General features: G+C 45.0%; 1 protein-coding gene across 8 annotated transcripts in view; it reads left to right on the top strand.

The window, feature by feature from the left end:
- GALNT9 (polypeptide N-acetylgalactosaminyltransferase 9) overlaps positions 1–17630 on the top strand; it is a 699106-nt gene that overhangs the window by 424172 nt on the left and 257304 nt on the right. For 2 of the 8 annotated variants that reach the window (XM_039505452.1, XM_039505451.1), the window contains exon 1: positions 13868–14243. The exons of 4 other annotated variants lie outside the window; for them this stretch is intronic. In XM_039505452.1, coding sequence (XP_039361386.1) covers positions 14000–14243 — 244 coding nt within the window. In that variant the 5' untranslated portion in view covers positions 13868–13999. Of the gene's footprint in view, positions 1–13864; positions 14244–17630 lie in introns of those variants that run through there. 2 more of the 8 variants (XM_039505454.1, XM_039505450.1) reach the window with 2 other exon arrangements.

Genomic DNA, 17630 nt, shown 5'->3' with positions numbered 1-17630 from the left:
GGCAGAGGCAGCAGGTCCAAAAGCCCCCTTGCCTATGATGAGTGACTTTTACACTGCAGTCTGCCCCGTGAGCGGGAGCTAGATAGTGACTGGCTGTAGCCCATGACTGAGGCAAGGTGGGGCTAGAGGGTTGAGGGTTCCCCTGGGTGGGAAGACCCTGAGTCTGTGGGGGTATTTTGAGGGGGCAGCACCCCCTCAAAGACAAGGGGACATGGGGGTTAGCGGCAGCAGGACACTGGCCTGCAGAGGGCGCTCCAGAGGCTGGAAACACTAATTCCCTGAGACAACCAGCAGGAGGCGCAGCAGGGGTGAGTCCCGCATGGTGACACTGTGCCTCATGTAGTCACTGACACCATTGCACAGTTGGCATAAAACGTTAGCCCCCCTGGTTGAAATGACTGTTCATCTCATCACCTTTAAACATCTCGTACATGCAATACACAGTATCATGTGAATGAAAATTACTTGTATATTAGGTAAAACCTTGGCCCCATAGAAGTCAATGGGACCAGTGTTTCACCCATTGTGTTTTTCCCAGGAGAGCAGTGAGAGCTTTGGAAAAACTCAGTAGGTAAGAAATATTTGTCTCTTAAAATAAATAAACAAACTTCTCAACTTTCTAGCCCAGAGCAATATTAATGAAAGAGGCTCAATCTATGTGTTCACCAGAGGATTAATAAATAAGAGACAGCTTTCCTAACCACTAAAGCTAAAGGGGTTTTAAAATATTTGTGTACCGTATGCCTACATATGCTCACTATATAGGCACAATTTACTCACTTTGTCTTCCTTGTGTTGTCAGCTCACGGCTTGGTTAATTTTTCATCCTTAATGATTTTTAAGATACACATGCTCCTTGCTTACCTCTCTCCTAAATGACCTAGGTGCAAATCCTGCCTCTTCTTCCATGACCACAATGTGTACATACAACTCTCCCCATTTTGCTGATGGAGATACTGAGGACCAGGGAAGTTAAACGACTTGCAGCAAGTGACACAGTATATCAGTGGCAAGTGCAAAAGTTTAGATAGCAAGACTTCTGAATCCCAGTCTTATGCCTTAGGCCTCCCTGAACCATACTCTGTTAATTGTGTTGAAGATGCAATGTACCCTGTTCAGTATGTGTCTATATACTATTACCAGGAATAGCATTAGCACTGAAATAAGAGATTGCATGAGAGTGTAGTGTGATAGGTTTTACTGGTATGAAGTTGATTTGATCACATTCGTCAGGAGTGGGACATTCATGTCATCCCAAACAACTGCCCATAAAACCTTTAGAGTGCTCCCAAGTATCATGTCTTCGGCATGTGCCTTACACGCTTTAATGGTTTCTTCCACCTGCATAGAGGTTATTGGTTCAAGTAGTAATTCCTCATTTTAGTTTGGTAATATTGCTGGAAACTGTACTACTTCTACAAGTGGGATGAACTTTTTCAGTGTGCCCACTGTGTTTTGCAGGTCAACTGTGTCAGAGATGATGTAGTGCCTGGTGATTTATTTCTGAGTTCTGCCAACACTTTCATACGTGCTCCACCTTTACTGTGCAAGTAGTGCTTTTGAAGTCAGAGGGACTAATTGCATGCTTAATGTTAAATATAAGTGTTTGCAGGATCAGGGTCTACGTCATTGGTACTGCAGCCATTTCAAATTCACGAATAATAAATCAATACACAACTGAAAGAGAGAGAGCACTAGCACCAGATTTGAGAGAGCCTGGTTCAGTTCCCTGTCCCTTCCCTCTGTGATCTTCAGCGAGTCATTTGGCCTCTCTGTTTCTCTGTTCCCCTTTGTATAATAGGGACAATAGCACCTCACCTACCTCACAGAGGTGAGGCTAAATTCATTAAAGATTGTGAGATGATGGGGGGCCATCAGGGATCTAAGATTCATAGAAGATGGGCATTTTGCTTGTGTTCAGTGCTAAAACCAGAACTGCTTTTGGCCAGAAATAGGTCTATTTTTGCTTTAAAATGTGCAAATCCTAATTTAATTTGAACTGTTCATTGCCTACCAACTGGCTCATTTTCAAATTCTTTTCAAAAAGAAAACCTTTTGCATCGGGAATCATTGCCTTTTATTTGGCGCATTTTAAAATTCACCTCCGATAGATCGATAAGTGGATTTGTCATCCCATTCACATCTGTCAAAGCTTTTCACTGGCTAAATTTCCAGGGTGGAATTTCACCCTACATATAATTCTCTTTTTACATAGTTAATAATAATTTAAAATATTAGAAAGTCTTTGCTGCTAGGAAGGATTTGGTTTGCGTTGTTTAAAAATGTGGAACTGCTCCTTTAAAAGCGGATGCAGAATGCACAAAATGTTCTTTGTTTCTCGCACATGCACGGTGCCCCTGAAAATAATATCGTAACCACATCAGAGTTGGCTTCAGACTTGCCCAACAACAAGGCACAGCACAGCTAGTCTTTGCTAAAAATGTCAATGTCAAGTCTATTTGCTGAAACATGTCTCCTCCTTTCAAGCTGCCAGTTGTTGCTTCAAAATAAATGGAATCTAAAAATCTCATTATTTTTATTGTTTCAAGCCAGCAGTGGGTCCAGCTCTGCAGGTCGGAAGGTAATAATGCCATTGCCCCTTTGCTGCTGCACTTAGAATATTTAATTTCCTATGACTTTGACATAACAACTGGCTGCTTGCCTTAATTTTGTTCTGGAGCTTTTGCTAGAGGGCTTCACATCTCTTAATAATGTGCATTGATATATAGACAAGTAAATAAATACTGCATTAGGCTCTAATCCTGAAAATGGGTCTGCATCGACAGATTCCCATTGAAGCCTGTAGGTGTCCATGTATGCATAAGGGTCTCCCAGCACCGAGTTCATTTTGAGATCAGGATACAAGACATTATGGGCTAAATCTTGCTGGATTTAGGCATGCAACTGGTCCTACTCAATTTATTGGGCACGCTCGTGTGGGCAAGCCAAGCAGGGTTTGACCTGAGGTACCACAGTGAGGAGGGTGGTATAAGAACCTGAAGAGACTAGAATAGAATCTATATTGTAGACATACATGCACACAATCTAATGGAAATAGACAAAAACGCTTCCAAAATGTTTGGGTACCTCAAAGCCTAGGCATGAAAATGGGACAATTGCCAGCCATTGGCCATACCTTCACAATGGTGCATATTGGCGCAGCTCCACTGACGTAAGTGGAGCTACACTGGTACACACCAACTGAAGATCTAGGCCCATGGACCTTCTAATCACCTAATTTAGAGTCAGACTAATTTCTGACCCCAGCACTAATACATCTCCTGCTGAAAATAAGGGAGGAAAAGCATGAAAGGCAGAAAACCTGAATAATTTTTATTCCGTGTTTCAATTCATTGCATTTATACAGAGTCTACAATTATCCCTGCTTCTAGTAACTTGCGTTGTCTACTCTTTTAGCCTCTTGTTAATTTTCACCCTCATGGCCTTTAAATTGGGTGTGTGTATGATCTCATCCTTCCCAGTCATATTCGCCATCCACATACCTATGAAGGGTCCAGTGTAGCTTATTGGCTATTCTGCTGGTTACAGTGGAGAGCTCCCATGTTCAAGACTAGCCTGGTAAAATCTACTTTCCCCACTTCTTGGCACTGCTTTCTTCTGTTTAAAAAAAAAAGGCATCTAGGTAAAAGAACAGACATACAAGAGCTGACATTAATATGGAACTTGACCCAGATGGTACTTCCTGAAGTACCATGATTATCAAGGCGCCTGGGATAAAATTCCACTGGGGAGGCCAACTGTGAAAATTCTATGTTGCAACAAAGTCCGTGATGAACAGTTTAAAAAATAAAAAAGCCTCCGTGCCTGGTTCATGATTGCCTTGCACTGTGTTCCCCTCATCCCGACTTTGCTACTTCATTTAGCTCCATTTCAAAAAAAGGACAAGAACAGATGGGTTTTATCAAGGAAGCTTGGAGCCTCACTGTGCCAACCTGCACCTTGGTGTATCGCTATTGCTGCCCATCCATAGGTGTCCATTGGAGGACTCAGTCTGAAATGATGAATTGAGTGGCGATTTATTATTGTTTATTTGTACTATGGTTATGCTTAGGAGGTCCAGTCATGGACCAGGCCCCCCAGCGTGCCAGGAGCTGAACGAACAAACAGAAAAAAACCATGGTGTTGGCCCCAGAGAACTTATAATCTAAGGGTAAGACAGGAGACAGCAGGTGGATACAGACAGATGGGCAGCACAAGGAAACAATAAGAAAGTATTGGTCAGCGTGATAGCCGCAGGTGTCAGCACACCAGCTGCTTAACCCTTATCAAATTTTGTGTAGACATCATGGCAAAGGAGAGTTTTAAAGAAGGATTTGAAGGAAGATGTTGGGGTAGCTTCTGTATCTGAATTAACTCAATATCTAATTATGTTTATGTGGCTCCCTTTTATGTATTTTCATTACCAGAAATTTTATAAATATAGCAGCTGCCCCTGCAGGCTTTCCAGTTTCACTCTTGGTAGCTAGATAATGTTACCTGATCTTCCATTTCCTGTAAGGATTTCCTAGGGAACGCTATAGGAGATTCGGAGGTAACGTTTTTAGTTACTAATATTTTGGTTTGCAACCTGCGGCTTACAAGCCAGCAATCTTTAGGGGAGTCATGACCTCCTTCTCTTTCTTTATGGCTTGAGTGGTGGAGGGGGGTTTCTTAAAACTTGTGTTAGGTGAAGGCTAAAACTTTCTTCTGTTGTGACATTGGGCTCATGATATGGCAAAGGGCAAGATCTAATGATTAAGGCAACTGGAAAGTCTTTAATGGCGAATAATCTATTTTAGCATATTAACATGTACTACCTTGATGGGAGTCAATAACAGAGGGGAAATTAACACGGGTTTGAATTTGTCTAAAAAGATGTGAGCTATATTAAAAATTGACATGAGTTATAGCAGTCATATAAATGAATTGAGAGCCTTGTAAAGTGTAAGCTTCTGGGTTGAGTATTTTAGCCCTGGCAGTGGCTGGATTATTGTCTTTTAAAATGTGTACTTAGATTATTGCTGAGTTTTATCTATGTGTTATTTACTGCACTGTCTGTACACTGCTCATCAGCAGTGTATTATTATGAACATGACAGCATTAGATCTGAGTGTGACACTGTGCTATGTGTATTGTTCTGTTCTGTGTAGGTTTTTATTCAGCACTCCTCACTGTAGTATCTGAGCTCCTTCTAGTAGTGCATTAAGTAATGTGAATACCTTTCTGCCACGTATTGTTTGTTCTCTCATCCTCTCTCCAGGGTAAGAAGCATGTGCAGTGGAGTGTCTTCTTTTGGTAGGGTTTTTTCCTCCTCAAATATATCTGTTGCTGTGTATTGATGTTCGAGAAGGCGGGTCAAAGAATTGCACCTTGCACTTGGCATGGACTGTGATGAGATTGGTGATGGTCCTTAGTTCTTGGGGATTTCATCCTGCAGTCTGAGACCATGTCTCAACAAAGTTCTGTGTCCCATGCTGATGCACTTTATCCTTATTGTAGAGAGCTCCATTGTGCCCGAGGAGCAGAGTTGTTGACCATGGTCTTCATCCTGGAGCATCAGGCTCGCTTAGATCTCCTGGATCTGAGCCATGGACTCCCTTGAAGATAAGGACTGATGAGATTGATCCTGATTTAATAATCTAGGGGAAGCCAATGTAGAGAGCAGAGACTGGGTTTGATGTACTCACAGCACTGTGTGTTGCGGAGGAGACCCGCTTCAGCATTCTGTACTAGGTGGAGTTTCTTAAGTACTGAAGCCTTCATGCTCAGGAATATCACATTGCTGTAGACCAGCAGTTGCAAATCCCATCTGCAGATCAAACCTGTACTTGTAATATGTGGCATCTGCTGGTCATGCATCTCTATATTGCAGCCTTGATAGCTGGGACTGCTTTAATGCATTTCTACCAGCTTGAAGATCAGCTTGCGGTTTCAGGAGGAAGGGCCCCATGTTACTGTTTGGAACTATGATACAGGCCGTTGTGTTGGGAACTTATTAATACATTACAGTAAGAGAGGGAAAATAGTGATATACAGACATCTTGCTAAAACATTTGTACTAACTGTTAAAATCTACAGTAAGAATAATATTAAGTGGTCACATTGGAATTGGAAAAAGCCAAGAGTTAGTTACCATTAGGACTTGCCTTGCAATCCTTTACTACCTGGCATTGTATTAATTAATGTGATTCGTAGGTCCATTGATGTCAGTAGCAAGCACCATTCCCAGTTTGTGTGTGTCTGCAGGATCAGCTCCATAATTAGCATGGCAACGACGGGGGGGTTCAGTAGAACATCATGCCCTCATCCATATTGCACTATGTTGAAAGCATAGCAGAGTTGGGCTAGATCACTGCTTGAATGGGAGACCTCCAGGGAACAGCAAGGGTGCTGCAGGAAGTGCAGGTGTTCATGATGCGCTATAGTACCACTTTCCCTACTGAGTTAGCACTAAGACAGTGCCCCCAGTTATCTTTTGGATGAGGCATGGTTAGGACACTAGTCTAGGACTTGGGAGACCCGGATTCAATTCCATTCTCCATGACAGACTTCTTGTGTGACCTTGGGCAAGTCACTTAGTCTTCCTATGCCTCAGTTCCCTATCTGTAAAATGGGGATAATAGCACTATCCTACCTTAGTCGGGTGTGGAGGATAACAAGATTGTGTAGCACTCAGATACTATGGTAATAGAGGCCATATATGTTAAATAGGTTAAAGAGGAGGCGTTTCAAACTACCTTTGTTCATTAAAGATCCCATGATGTTCTTCATAAGAGTCAGGGTAATTCCAGAATCCAGTTGAGGCAGTTATATTATAGTCACTTAAATTCCCCCTGCAAGTGTCAACTGTAAAAAGTATTGCCTTATTCTTCCATTTTCTCTCCCAAATTATTGTTTAATATAGCAAATAGTTGCTGCATTTTGGCCTAGGGATGGCTAGAACAATCCCTGTGGAAAAGAGACCCTGGGATTCTTTAGGATGAAAGATGCTATATAAATGTAAGATTGTAATTTTGTATGTGCTGCAGTACCACTTCACAACAAGATGAGGGCATCAGCACTGTATGACTTGGTAATTTAACATAGAATTTAGGATGTTTACCTTTTAATAGTCAAGTATAAATGTAAGCAGGGTCTGAATGAATGCTTCCCTGACAGCTGGGAGGGGAAGAAACAATGGGTTTGTTTATGCAAATACAGTTTGCCCCTGTTCTGTTTACATATTCATCAGATACAGCTTTGTCAAAGTGATCAACTTTGGCTGGTGCCGGGTACAAATGACCTTAGTACTGAATGCGGGGGTAGTGAAATATGGTTACCAATGTTATAATTATTGTAGGAATACAGGAAAGCAGGACTGTGCTTAACCTGTCCCAAATGAGGGAGGGGTCACCCTCAGTTGAAACAACCTCATTAAGCAGGGGCTCGAATGTCAGATCCTTCTGAAAGTAAGAGAAGTGGCTATAACAGGTGAAGTACTGCACACTGTCAAGTGTTCTTCCTATACTGATTTAATGTGTTTTTCCCTACTGTTCAAAGACTAGAACTAAGTAGGCTTCATTAGAAGCCTTTTTTGTTATTTTACTTGTTCAACTAGAGCTGAAACCAGTTGTGATCGGGCTGTGTTTCTGATCTGCCTGCCCAGAGCTGGAAATCACTGAGAGCAAAAATCACTTGTGGCAGGACTGTGTTTCCTGCACAGAGCTGAAATCACTAAGAGACTGGCTAGCAGGGGCAGCCGGTGGGAGCAGGAAGCAGGCAGCTGGCAGGGGTGGCTTGCTGTCAGGGGTGGCTGGAGGAAGCTCAGACAGTGGAGCAAGCATGGTGGTACTTACCTCCCCCCCTCACTCATGGCGGGAGGAGAATTCACGCAGATGTACCTATGAACTCTGGGTCTGCACTGACCAGGCACAACAATTGTGAGTGGGATGTTGCGGGGGTATGGGGACACACCACAAGAACTTGGGTGTTGGACTCAAGAACCTGAAGCAAAGGACACTGCCCAACGTATTCTGGGGAGGGTGTCTTGCTCATGCTTTTGTGTTTGTGAATACCACTTGTGCTATTTTCTCAAGTTAATGCTAGGTTGCTTTTATTAAAGAAACTCTTTCTACCTCAGACTCTGTGCTTGCAAGAGGGGAAGAATTGCCTCTTAAAGGTGCCCAGAGGGTAGTGTGAAATTTGGGTGGAGGCTCGAGCTAGTTTTGGTTATATTGTTGAATAGAACCCCCCCCCAGATATTGAACCTGGCCCTTCTTGCTGCCCACTCCAACTGGCAGAAGGGTTACATAAAGTATTACAGAATATTAAATTCAGTCTAACTTATATACTGGTAAATGCGGTTAAGATTTCATTATAAAGTTAGTCTATAAGGTGCCACAGGATTCTTTGCTGCTTCATTATAAAGTGGTAGATATTATAGCATATATGAAAAAAATAGCTACTGCTAGGAGCTACATTTGCAAAATTTCCTTTGTCAGAAAATCTGCTTGTTTTACTTTAAAGAAAATGCTAGTTTTCAAATATTTTTCACATCATAATTTTCTGTCATCTCTCTTCATGCCCACTCTTTTTCAAAGATTATGTGCCATCATGGTAAACCTTTTCAGATGTGATAGATCAGTCTTCCTATTGCTGTTATTTATAGAACTCAGCTGGGAAATAATGGGAAAAAAATCATGTCACTTTTTTTTACAGTTTTTCTAGTAAAAATAAAAATTCCATCTAGATCTTTGGGGTACCAACTCCCCCCGCCCTCCCACAGGTGAAATAAACACCAATTCTTTTTGGGGGGTAGGGAAATTCTAGATGAAAAATTAAAATTCAAAAAATTTCAACTCTGTTTACTTATCGTTTTGTAAGCCCTAGCAGAGTGCCTGGTGCTGTACAAAACAAGATACGTGGATGCTCTTCTGAGGAGTAGCTTACCACTTAGTGGGTTGGAAAAGATGAGACCTAACCCAGGATGGATGCTGAGGATAGTGCTAAGTTATGATTCAGTTCTGTGAGGTACGGAGCACCTTTACCTTCTGGTGATATCACATGATTGCAACCTTACAGCAACATTTTTTGCTTGTCTGCATGTTGGAGGAAGTGGTATTGTTAGTTTTTAGATGGTATGTTTCGATGTCACACACAAAGGAAAATAATACGTGCTAAAATCTACCCCAAAACCCAATCCCCCCCGAAGAGGTGTGCTGGGCTGGTGGTAGGGGCTGGAAATGCCATCAGCAGTAGCTACAACAGATAGTGTTCTGAGGAGGGTTAGCACAGGCTCATGGCCCCAACCCCTGACCCTCCAAATCCCCTGGATTATTGTGTGGGAAAGCAGAGCTGAGGAAGTGTTACATTCTGTCCAGAAGGTGGTGAGTTTCCTGGTCATTCTGAGCTCCTGCAGGAAGGAGCCTAGTAAGGGCTCTGCTCCCATATCACTCTTGGGGTCAATAGTTCCATAATCCCTGAAGAAGAGAGATCAGGAGGAGATTGTGGAAGATTAAGCCTTCAGCTATGACTTGTCCCATGCAGGGCTTTGAAGATGATAATGGAGCTCAACTCACACCCGCTGAGGATCTGTTCCCCCAAACTTTAAATTTAGACTCAGCATTAAATAGGGAGTTTGTGAAGAGAGTTGGAGTGACAAGTGCTCTGAACCCTGGCTACCTAAGAAGGTGGGTTGCTGCAGGTAGAATCAACTGAAGCTTTTTCAGCATCAGTGTTTTTGTGTGTTGCAGTAATGAAGCCTGGAGGTCACAAAAGCATGGATCACTGTGGCCAGGTCAGCATACGAGAGGCCTGGATTCAGTTTCTGGGAAAGCCATGAGGCTATGAACCATCTTCACTGCATTAGCAGTGACACCTATGACAGGTTGTCTTTTCCTCTGCCTACTGTTATCTCCATCTTCAGCCTGCTGTTCTTCACTTGGGTGCTCATCTTAGCAAGGCACTGGGATACCTGGAAGATGGAGGAGGAGATGTTGAACTAGGAGGCATCCATAGATGGGGTAGCATTACACAACATAGTGTCTTGTGACATCTCCCAGCAGCTTCAGATAGATATTAATATGGGTGAGACGACTGAGCCCTGGGGGACTTGTGGAGGTAGAGAAGTATTACCCAACACAACAAGAGGCAGTGTGACTTAGTGGATAGGGCACTGGAGTGGGACTGGCCACTGGGCAGATAGGTGACCTAGGGCGTGCTTCTTGCTCTGTGCCTTGGTTTCCCCATTTGTAAAATGAGGATCAGAGGTGATTGGAATTTTTTTTTCTAAATGTATTTTCATCAAAATATGCTGTTTCATTGAAACCAAAATCTTGTGCAGAGACATGTCAGTTTCAACCAGATATTCATCTGGACTGTTTCTCAGTCCAGAGCTATCCTGGCTCTTCTGACTAGAGAGAGAGCGAGAGAGTGCAGAACGGAAAATCTGACCCTCTCGAGAGGAAAACAGCCGTTTGGACAGTTCCATTTCATGAAAACATTTGAAAGGTTTTGTTTCATTCCAATATGAAATGAAAACAAACATTGAAATCTGAAATGTTGTCAGAAAATGGAATGGTCAGCTCTACTAATGAAACTGACCTCCTTTGCAAAGCGCTTTGAGATCTGCAGATGAAAAGGTCTATGTAAGAATTAGATGATATTTATTTATTTAGCACTCTGGGGTTAGCCAGAGACAAGCGAGCAAAGCCACGTAAGTGTATTTCTATTGTACTACTGCATATGCACAAAAAGCTAACCAGGTAAAAATGTTTACTTAACAAAAGAAAATACTGTTATAGCCTAAACCACATAATAGATGAAATTATGCCTTTCAAAGAACCTATTTAAAGCTACATTAGTGTGGAACACAAAAGGAAAAAAGAAAGCATGCTTGGTAAACTTCTGTGGTGGAGGAGGTGTTTTTTATTCACTCCTGGGACCAATTGCCTGCTAGCAAGTCTGAATCCAAAGTGAATTCTTGCAGCCAGCTTGTAAACTTGGAGTTTATAACAGAAATACCTATGCTGACAGACTCTTAACTATATCAGCACCAGCAGGTCTTGCTATAATATATTAAATCACATAAAGGCATCTAATAAATTACGTTTGAGTATTAGTTGTGTATTTTCCTACATCAAATTGGTAGTTTCCAGGAAAATATAACTGCTATGACAGACTTGTAACAAAAATAGTACTAAAATAATGAAAACATAAGTCGGTCACTGGAAAGTTACAAAACTCAGTTCCTTGAAGTCAATCCGAGTTTTGCTTTTGCCCTCAGTGAGATCAGGATCAGCCCCTACATTATATATTCTTAGGGGTTTTAATTTTTGTGTTGTATAAGCATCATTAGTCTATTCAAAATAGCCCAGTCCTATCCTGATCTATACAGTTAGACACCTCTTTGAGAGTGGTAAAGCTGCAAAGTTCTGTGGTCCATGTTATGCAGGAGGTCACAGTAGATTATCATAATGCACTATTATCATAATAGCTTTAATCTATCAAGCCAATTCTGCCCCTCTGCTTCACTATATAGGAAACCTAAATGAGCCACAAATGACCAGGAGAGACTTCCCCCAACGCAGCAGTAGCACAGGGCTGATTGTAAGTGGTCCTGCACACATTGCAAACTCCAACATAAGGGGCATGCTGGGTGTAGGAGGGTGTGTACCATGGAATGCTGTGCAGATTCTGTGCTGCAGTACAGCCCAGAGGCAGCCTTGGGGAGGCTGCAGTAAATTAGAACAGCCCCAAGGGTGCTCTAACTTACACTGGGGTTGTGACCCCTGCAGCAGTGCAATGTGGGATAATGCCAACCTCCCTCCCCTCTCCCAGAGCAGTGTCTTCTCTACTGTCTCTCTTAGGTTACACAGCACAGAAGGTGGCCCTGAGAATCTATGGATGTTCTAGTTATTGAACAGCTCAAAGTTTATGGATGTTCAGAACTGGCGTTTTGGTGTGGATCTGCATTCTAGCAACCTTGCACAATTATGCTACCTTACTAGTCTGCCTGCAAAGATGGATAGAGCCAGTGGGGTTTCTGTTGACTTGGAGGCAGAGCACTACTTAGCTGCTAGACTGCACTGTTATTGGCACAGAAGGATGTTGTTATTTTTAGTCCTTAAGTCAGTCAGAAGCTACTAACTGAAGGGTTTGTCCGTCTTTTGTTAATGAGGCTTACGGCTTGGAGATCTTGTGGGATCTTTAGCAACTGCTGGATGTTCAAATAGCAGCACTGGCCTAGAGTACTTTTCTCCCTGTGTTGGGCAAGAAGGCTGAAACTTCTGAATGTTCCCAGTCAGGGGCGGCTCTAGAAATTTGGCCGCCCCAAGCATGGCGGCACGCCGCGGGGGGTGCGCTGGTGGTCGCCGGTCCCGCGGCTCTGGGGGACCTCCCACAGACGTGCCTGCGGAGGGTTCACTGGTCCCGCGGTTCTGGTGGAGCATCCGCAGGCATGACTGCGGAAGGTCCGCTGGAGCCGCCTGCCACCCTCCCGGCAAAATGCCGCCCCAAGCGCACGCTTGGCATGCTGGGGTCTGAAGCCGGCCCTGTTCCCAGTTATTCTCTCCTTTAGCTTGGATCACTAGTCAATGTGCTCCACTTGGGATAGCTCCAGAGAGCAAGTGTGGAAAAATCAGGACGGGGTGCGAGGTAGTAGGCGCCTATATAAGAAAAAGCCCCAAATATCGGGACTGACCCTAAAAAATCGGAACATCTGGTCACCCTCGCTATGACTGAAGATCATTAGGAAACTCAGCTGGTGCTGAATATAGCTGCCTTCTGCTTAGGGCTACCTCTTGCTGGGAGCATATCACACAGTTCATTTCCAGGTGCAATTCAAGGCGTGACGTCTATAAAACAGTTTCAGCCCTGAGTACTTTAGAAGACTGTCTTGTCTTTCTCCTTGCGTTTGTGGGATGCTCAAGGCGGCTGGGTCCTAAGCGTTCTTTTTGGCTGGGGCAGGACATTCTTGGTAGTGAATAAAAATAATGGTTTTAGGATTTTTGGTTTAAATACAAGAAATCACAAAATCCCTTGGTGTTTTAGAAATCCAGTCATCTCGAACTAAGCAGCTTTCGCTAACCTCTTGCGGGGGAAGGAGGGATCCCCTGTGCTTTTGGTGCTTGACTATCTTAGACATCGTCAGGTGCAATCGCAGGCACACCTGTCTTGGATGGTTAAGACACAAGGAATCCTGCCTCTTGGCAAGAGCTTAGTCTAGATGAGCCTTGTGGTCCTTTGTAACCCCTAGGGCGCTATGCTTCTACTCCTCTTCAGTCCCCTTCCCCCGAGGACCGGCTCTGTGCCAGCAGGTATAGGGTCACCAGCCAGCCGGTGTGAAACATCGGGCTGGGGGTGGGGGGTAATAGGAGCCTGGAGCAGAGAGCGCCCCCAAAGCGGGCCTGTCCCTATACCATGGGGCCACCTGGTCCCCCGAGCAGCCGGGGCGGTGGCAGGGGGAGCGGCGCCAGGCGCGCTGGCCGGGCTGAGGCGCGGGGCGGCACCCCGGGGCGCAGGGGGCGAGCGGGGTGCCCGAGGCAGGCAGCTGAGCCCCCCCCCCACCCGGCTCTGGCTGGAGCGGCGCAGCGCCCCCCAGCGGCAGCGAGGCGGGGCGGCCGGGCCCGGCGCGGCGCGGCTCCCGGGCGCGTCACTTGGCAGCGGCGCCGCGCGCTGGGGGCGGGGCGGGGCGGGGCCAGCCCGCCGCACTCTCGCTGCCCGCCGGAGCCAGCGGGGCCGCCCGCTCCTGTCGCGCCGCGGCCTGCGCGGAGCCCGGGGGCTGGCGGGGGGCGGGGCGGGGGCAGCGGCTCCGCGGAGGCGCCCTGGGGCCGGCTCCCGCCCCGCAGCTCCGCGCTGGCCGCAGGGGGGAGCCGCCTGCCCGCCCGGGGAGCGCCCGCGTGGTGCTGAAGGACAGCTCCGCTCCGCTCCGCTCCGGCCGAGGGGCCGCGCCGCCCATGCCGCCGCTGCCCGGGCCGCCCCGGCTGCCATGCCTTGAGGCTCCCCGCGCCCGGCGGCTCCCATGGCGGCGGCACGGAGAATCAAAACTTTGTTGACGGTGAACATCTTGGTCTTCGTGGGGATCATCCTCTTCTCCGTGTACTGCCGGCTGCAGGAGCGCTCCCCGGAGCTGGTGCAGATCGTGCGCAGCGCCGACCGCCGGCTCCGGAGCCGCCACGCCAAGGGGCTGGGCGGGCTGAGCGAGCGGGAGGCCATCCTGCAGCGCCTGGACCACCTGGAGGAAGTGGTGTACAACCAGCTCAATGGTGAGCGGCCGCCGGCTCCGAGCCCGCCTGGAGCTCGGTCCCTGCCCGCCGGGGGCACGGCCGGTCGCCTCCGGCAGAGCGGGGAAGCACGTGGGCGGTGGTCCCTGGGTGCCCGCGGGGGAGGGGGAAGGGAGGACTCCCACCGGTGCTTATGGTCAGTATCCCCTGTTGCCAGGGAGGTGGAAGTGAACAGAGGGGGAAAGGGAGGTGCGTGTCCACCAGTAGTTGTGAATTACCTCGCTTTCAGGTCTACCGTTTGCCCCAAAGTTTGTTGGTCAGATGTCTGAAAATAATAATAATTTTGAAGTAAGGGGTGGATGGGAACTTTGTGTGTGTGTGTGCGCGCGTGTAAACACACGTGCACAGACTTAAATATCGGATTTATTAGCAATCAGTGCATCACCTGGAATCACATTGCCATGTTTGGTTTCAACATTTACTTTCAAACCCACGTCTGTTACATTTGTGCCGTTGTTGATAGTACCATGTGGTTCTTTAAAGACACTGGCACGTAAATCTGATAAAATCTTGGGGGGAGGAAATAACAAAGCATGCACCTTTTTTGTTTTTTTACTGGACTCAATTCTGATTCACCAGCCTTGAAAAGTCTCATTAGATATACAAATGAGATCATGTTTCATGTTGGGTAGAACATGCTAATTGATCAAAGTTACCACAGGACTACTAGTCTTTCATACAGAAACTGGTGCTGGAATGACAAGTGCATTGAAATTTGCAAAGATTCATAAACTGCTGAATGTGAAATACTGGGGGATTAAGTATAGAATTAAATACATGAGTGCTTTGGACAAGAAGAGAGCGAAGGAATAAATGTTACAGTTACAATATAATGTAACATATGTCTTAAATTTAGTGCCCGATAAAACTTATACATATTTTTAAATTATAGCAAATGTGCTTGCAATTGGATTGTAAGAATCTTCTTAATCATAACATTGATTTAACAAAGGCTGCTGCAGCCCCAAAATGCAGAAAAACTCTAAGGTTAGTGTTAATGTGTATTGCTGCCTTCTCCTCCCCCTATTTTCTGAATGATGGTATAAATCTAAACAGTTAGACTATTATGGTAATAAGTAGTGTACGCAGACAAGTAATAACATAGCACAGACTGTTCCCTCCTCAGCTCCCTCACATATGCAAGTGTGTGTGTGTGTATCACATACAAATACACACAAATGAGCATGAGAGAGTTGTGTCTACAGTTGGGTGTTTTACTAACAGCTCAAAGGAGATGTCAAGAATAAGCAAATTTAGGGATAAATCCTGCCCCCAGCTGAACCCCAGCAATAGGGGGACTGGACTGCAGTGGATCAGTCCACACCCTGTGCCCAGCAGAGTGGGCTGTGTGAGGCTCTCTGGGCTCCAGTCCTCAGAGTTGTTTTGAGGAAGGATGGGAAAGAGCAGAGCTTGTTCCTCTGAATATTTCACCCAGGGAAGTGTGGGTGCAGGTGCCATAGGGATGCTGTAGTGGTTGCAGAGCAGTTCTGCTGCTGATCCACAGGTGGTGGGGCAGATTCCTTCTTTCCAAGCCCAAATCCCCAACAGCCCAGTTAATTACACTGTGTACTGGGGATAGGATTTTGCCCCTAGCGCATTGAGTTTTAGGTGACTGCATGCATAAGGTGTGATTCTAGGTGGAATCTTAATACCAGTGAGATCAGTCCTGCTTGATAACTTCTCTGGAAGTCAATGGGAGCTCTCAGTGTGCCAGGCATAAAGAGCCAGGCAGGCACCACGGCATGTGGTTGCTGTGGGCTTGCATTAAACAGGAAGTTCTTTGTAATTTCGATTGTTTTTGTTGGCAATTTGCCGGGTATGGGGGATCCATTTGTATTATATGCCATTTGGCCAACAAAAAGTCTCTGGGCCTTTGCTAAGTTACATAAGTGAATACTCGGGACAAGCTCCACTGAAATCAGTCGAGTTGCCTTGGTATAAGTGCATTCAGAATCAGGCCACCTATGTTGGGTTAGGCTCATGTGTTTTCTCTTTTAACATCATGACTCATTATTCAGCAGGAAACACTTTGCTCTTACACTGTAATTGCAAGTCTGTTTATGAAAGTGTTATGTACTGTCTTAGGGAAAGCCCATGATATTCGATACAGGTTCAAATTGCTCTAGAGCTGTGCAGTTTCATCCTAGTACCCACAACACTATTGCTCTACATCTGGGTTTCCTAAACTTTGTCATAATATTTGTCCTCTTAGGTGAGAGAGAGTTCCCAGGCCTTCTCTAATGTTATCTTTTATTGGGACCAGTGATCCATTGGGGATGCAGACTGTAATCATAAGGACTCTGATCCTGCATTCCTTGTACACATTAAATCTCAGAGCCGTCAGTGAGTAATGGCAATGCAGGATGGGGACTGGGGTCTGGCCAGCTCATTCATTTTTCCCCTTATTGTTGAGTCATTTCCACGTTGGTCTCAGCAAATGAAGAACCATCTACTGAGTACTTAGTATTTGGTAAGGAATACCCCAGTATTCCATACTGGGCTCTGATTATGCTTAGTCCTAAACAAAGAAGACCTCATTTATATTTTCCATGGACCTGCCTGAAGCACCAGTCATAGAGAAAGGACCTTCCGCAGGGAGACTAGCTTCATAGTTTGAAACATGCTGGTCAAAAAAGCTGTCTCCCCTATTTGCTTCCATTCAACCAAGAAAATGATATCATACTACTTAGAACTCACCTTCTCTAGAAAGAAAAAAAAAAGGGCAGGGGGGGACGGGAGAGGGAAAGAGTTACATGTGTATCATGTGCCAGCTCAAAACTGTTCAGCTGAAGTCCACAGGCAACAACCATATTAACTTTCAATTCTGAATAAAATGTACCAATATCCCTTCATCCATGCAACGCCCACAAAAATGCCTATACTAAAGTTCATATGTGAAAGCCACTGCAAGTAAGTATAATCCTAAGAATTATATCTCGTGAAACGGGAAGAATTTTTAAAATTGTATGAATAAAAATTGCCACACATCTCTGTATAAATATGCAAACGTACAATTGTTTTCAATATACTGATCCTCTGAATTCCCATCGTCTTAGAAAATACGTATTTCTGAAAGCTTCCAGCATACCCGGCTGCTGCTTGCTGCAGAAGTAAGGCAGCAAGGGGGAATCATGTGACTATAGAATTTACTTGATAGGGTTTATATAAATCTCTTAAATTCATGGCTTTCAAAATATCATCTGTAATGAACACTGAACTATTCTAGATACAGTTCATCAATCTATGTATTATCCTAAATTTGTTCTAATGTTTCTTTTCAGTGAATATTACTTATCTAAAAGTCAACATTGATATTATGGCAGGAATAACAGACAGCAATTTATGAAGTAGAATAATAATTTCTGATCA

The sequence above is a fragment of the Mauremys reevesii genome, linkage group 18 (genome assembly GCF_016161935.1).
Source record: "Mauremys reevesii isolate NIE-2019 linkage group 18, ASM1616193v1, whole genome shotgun sequence".
Taxonomy (NCBI): Eukaryota; Metazoa; Chordata; order Testudines; family Geoemydidae; genus Mauremys; species Mauremys reevesii.
The sequence above is the reverse complement of the archived record's forward strand: the minus strand, read 5'-3'. Positions and strand labels throughout refer to the sequence as shown.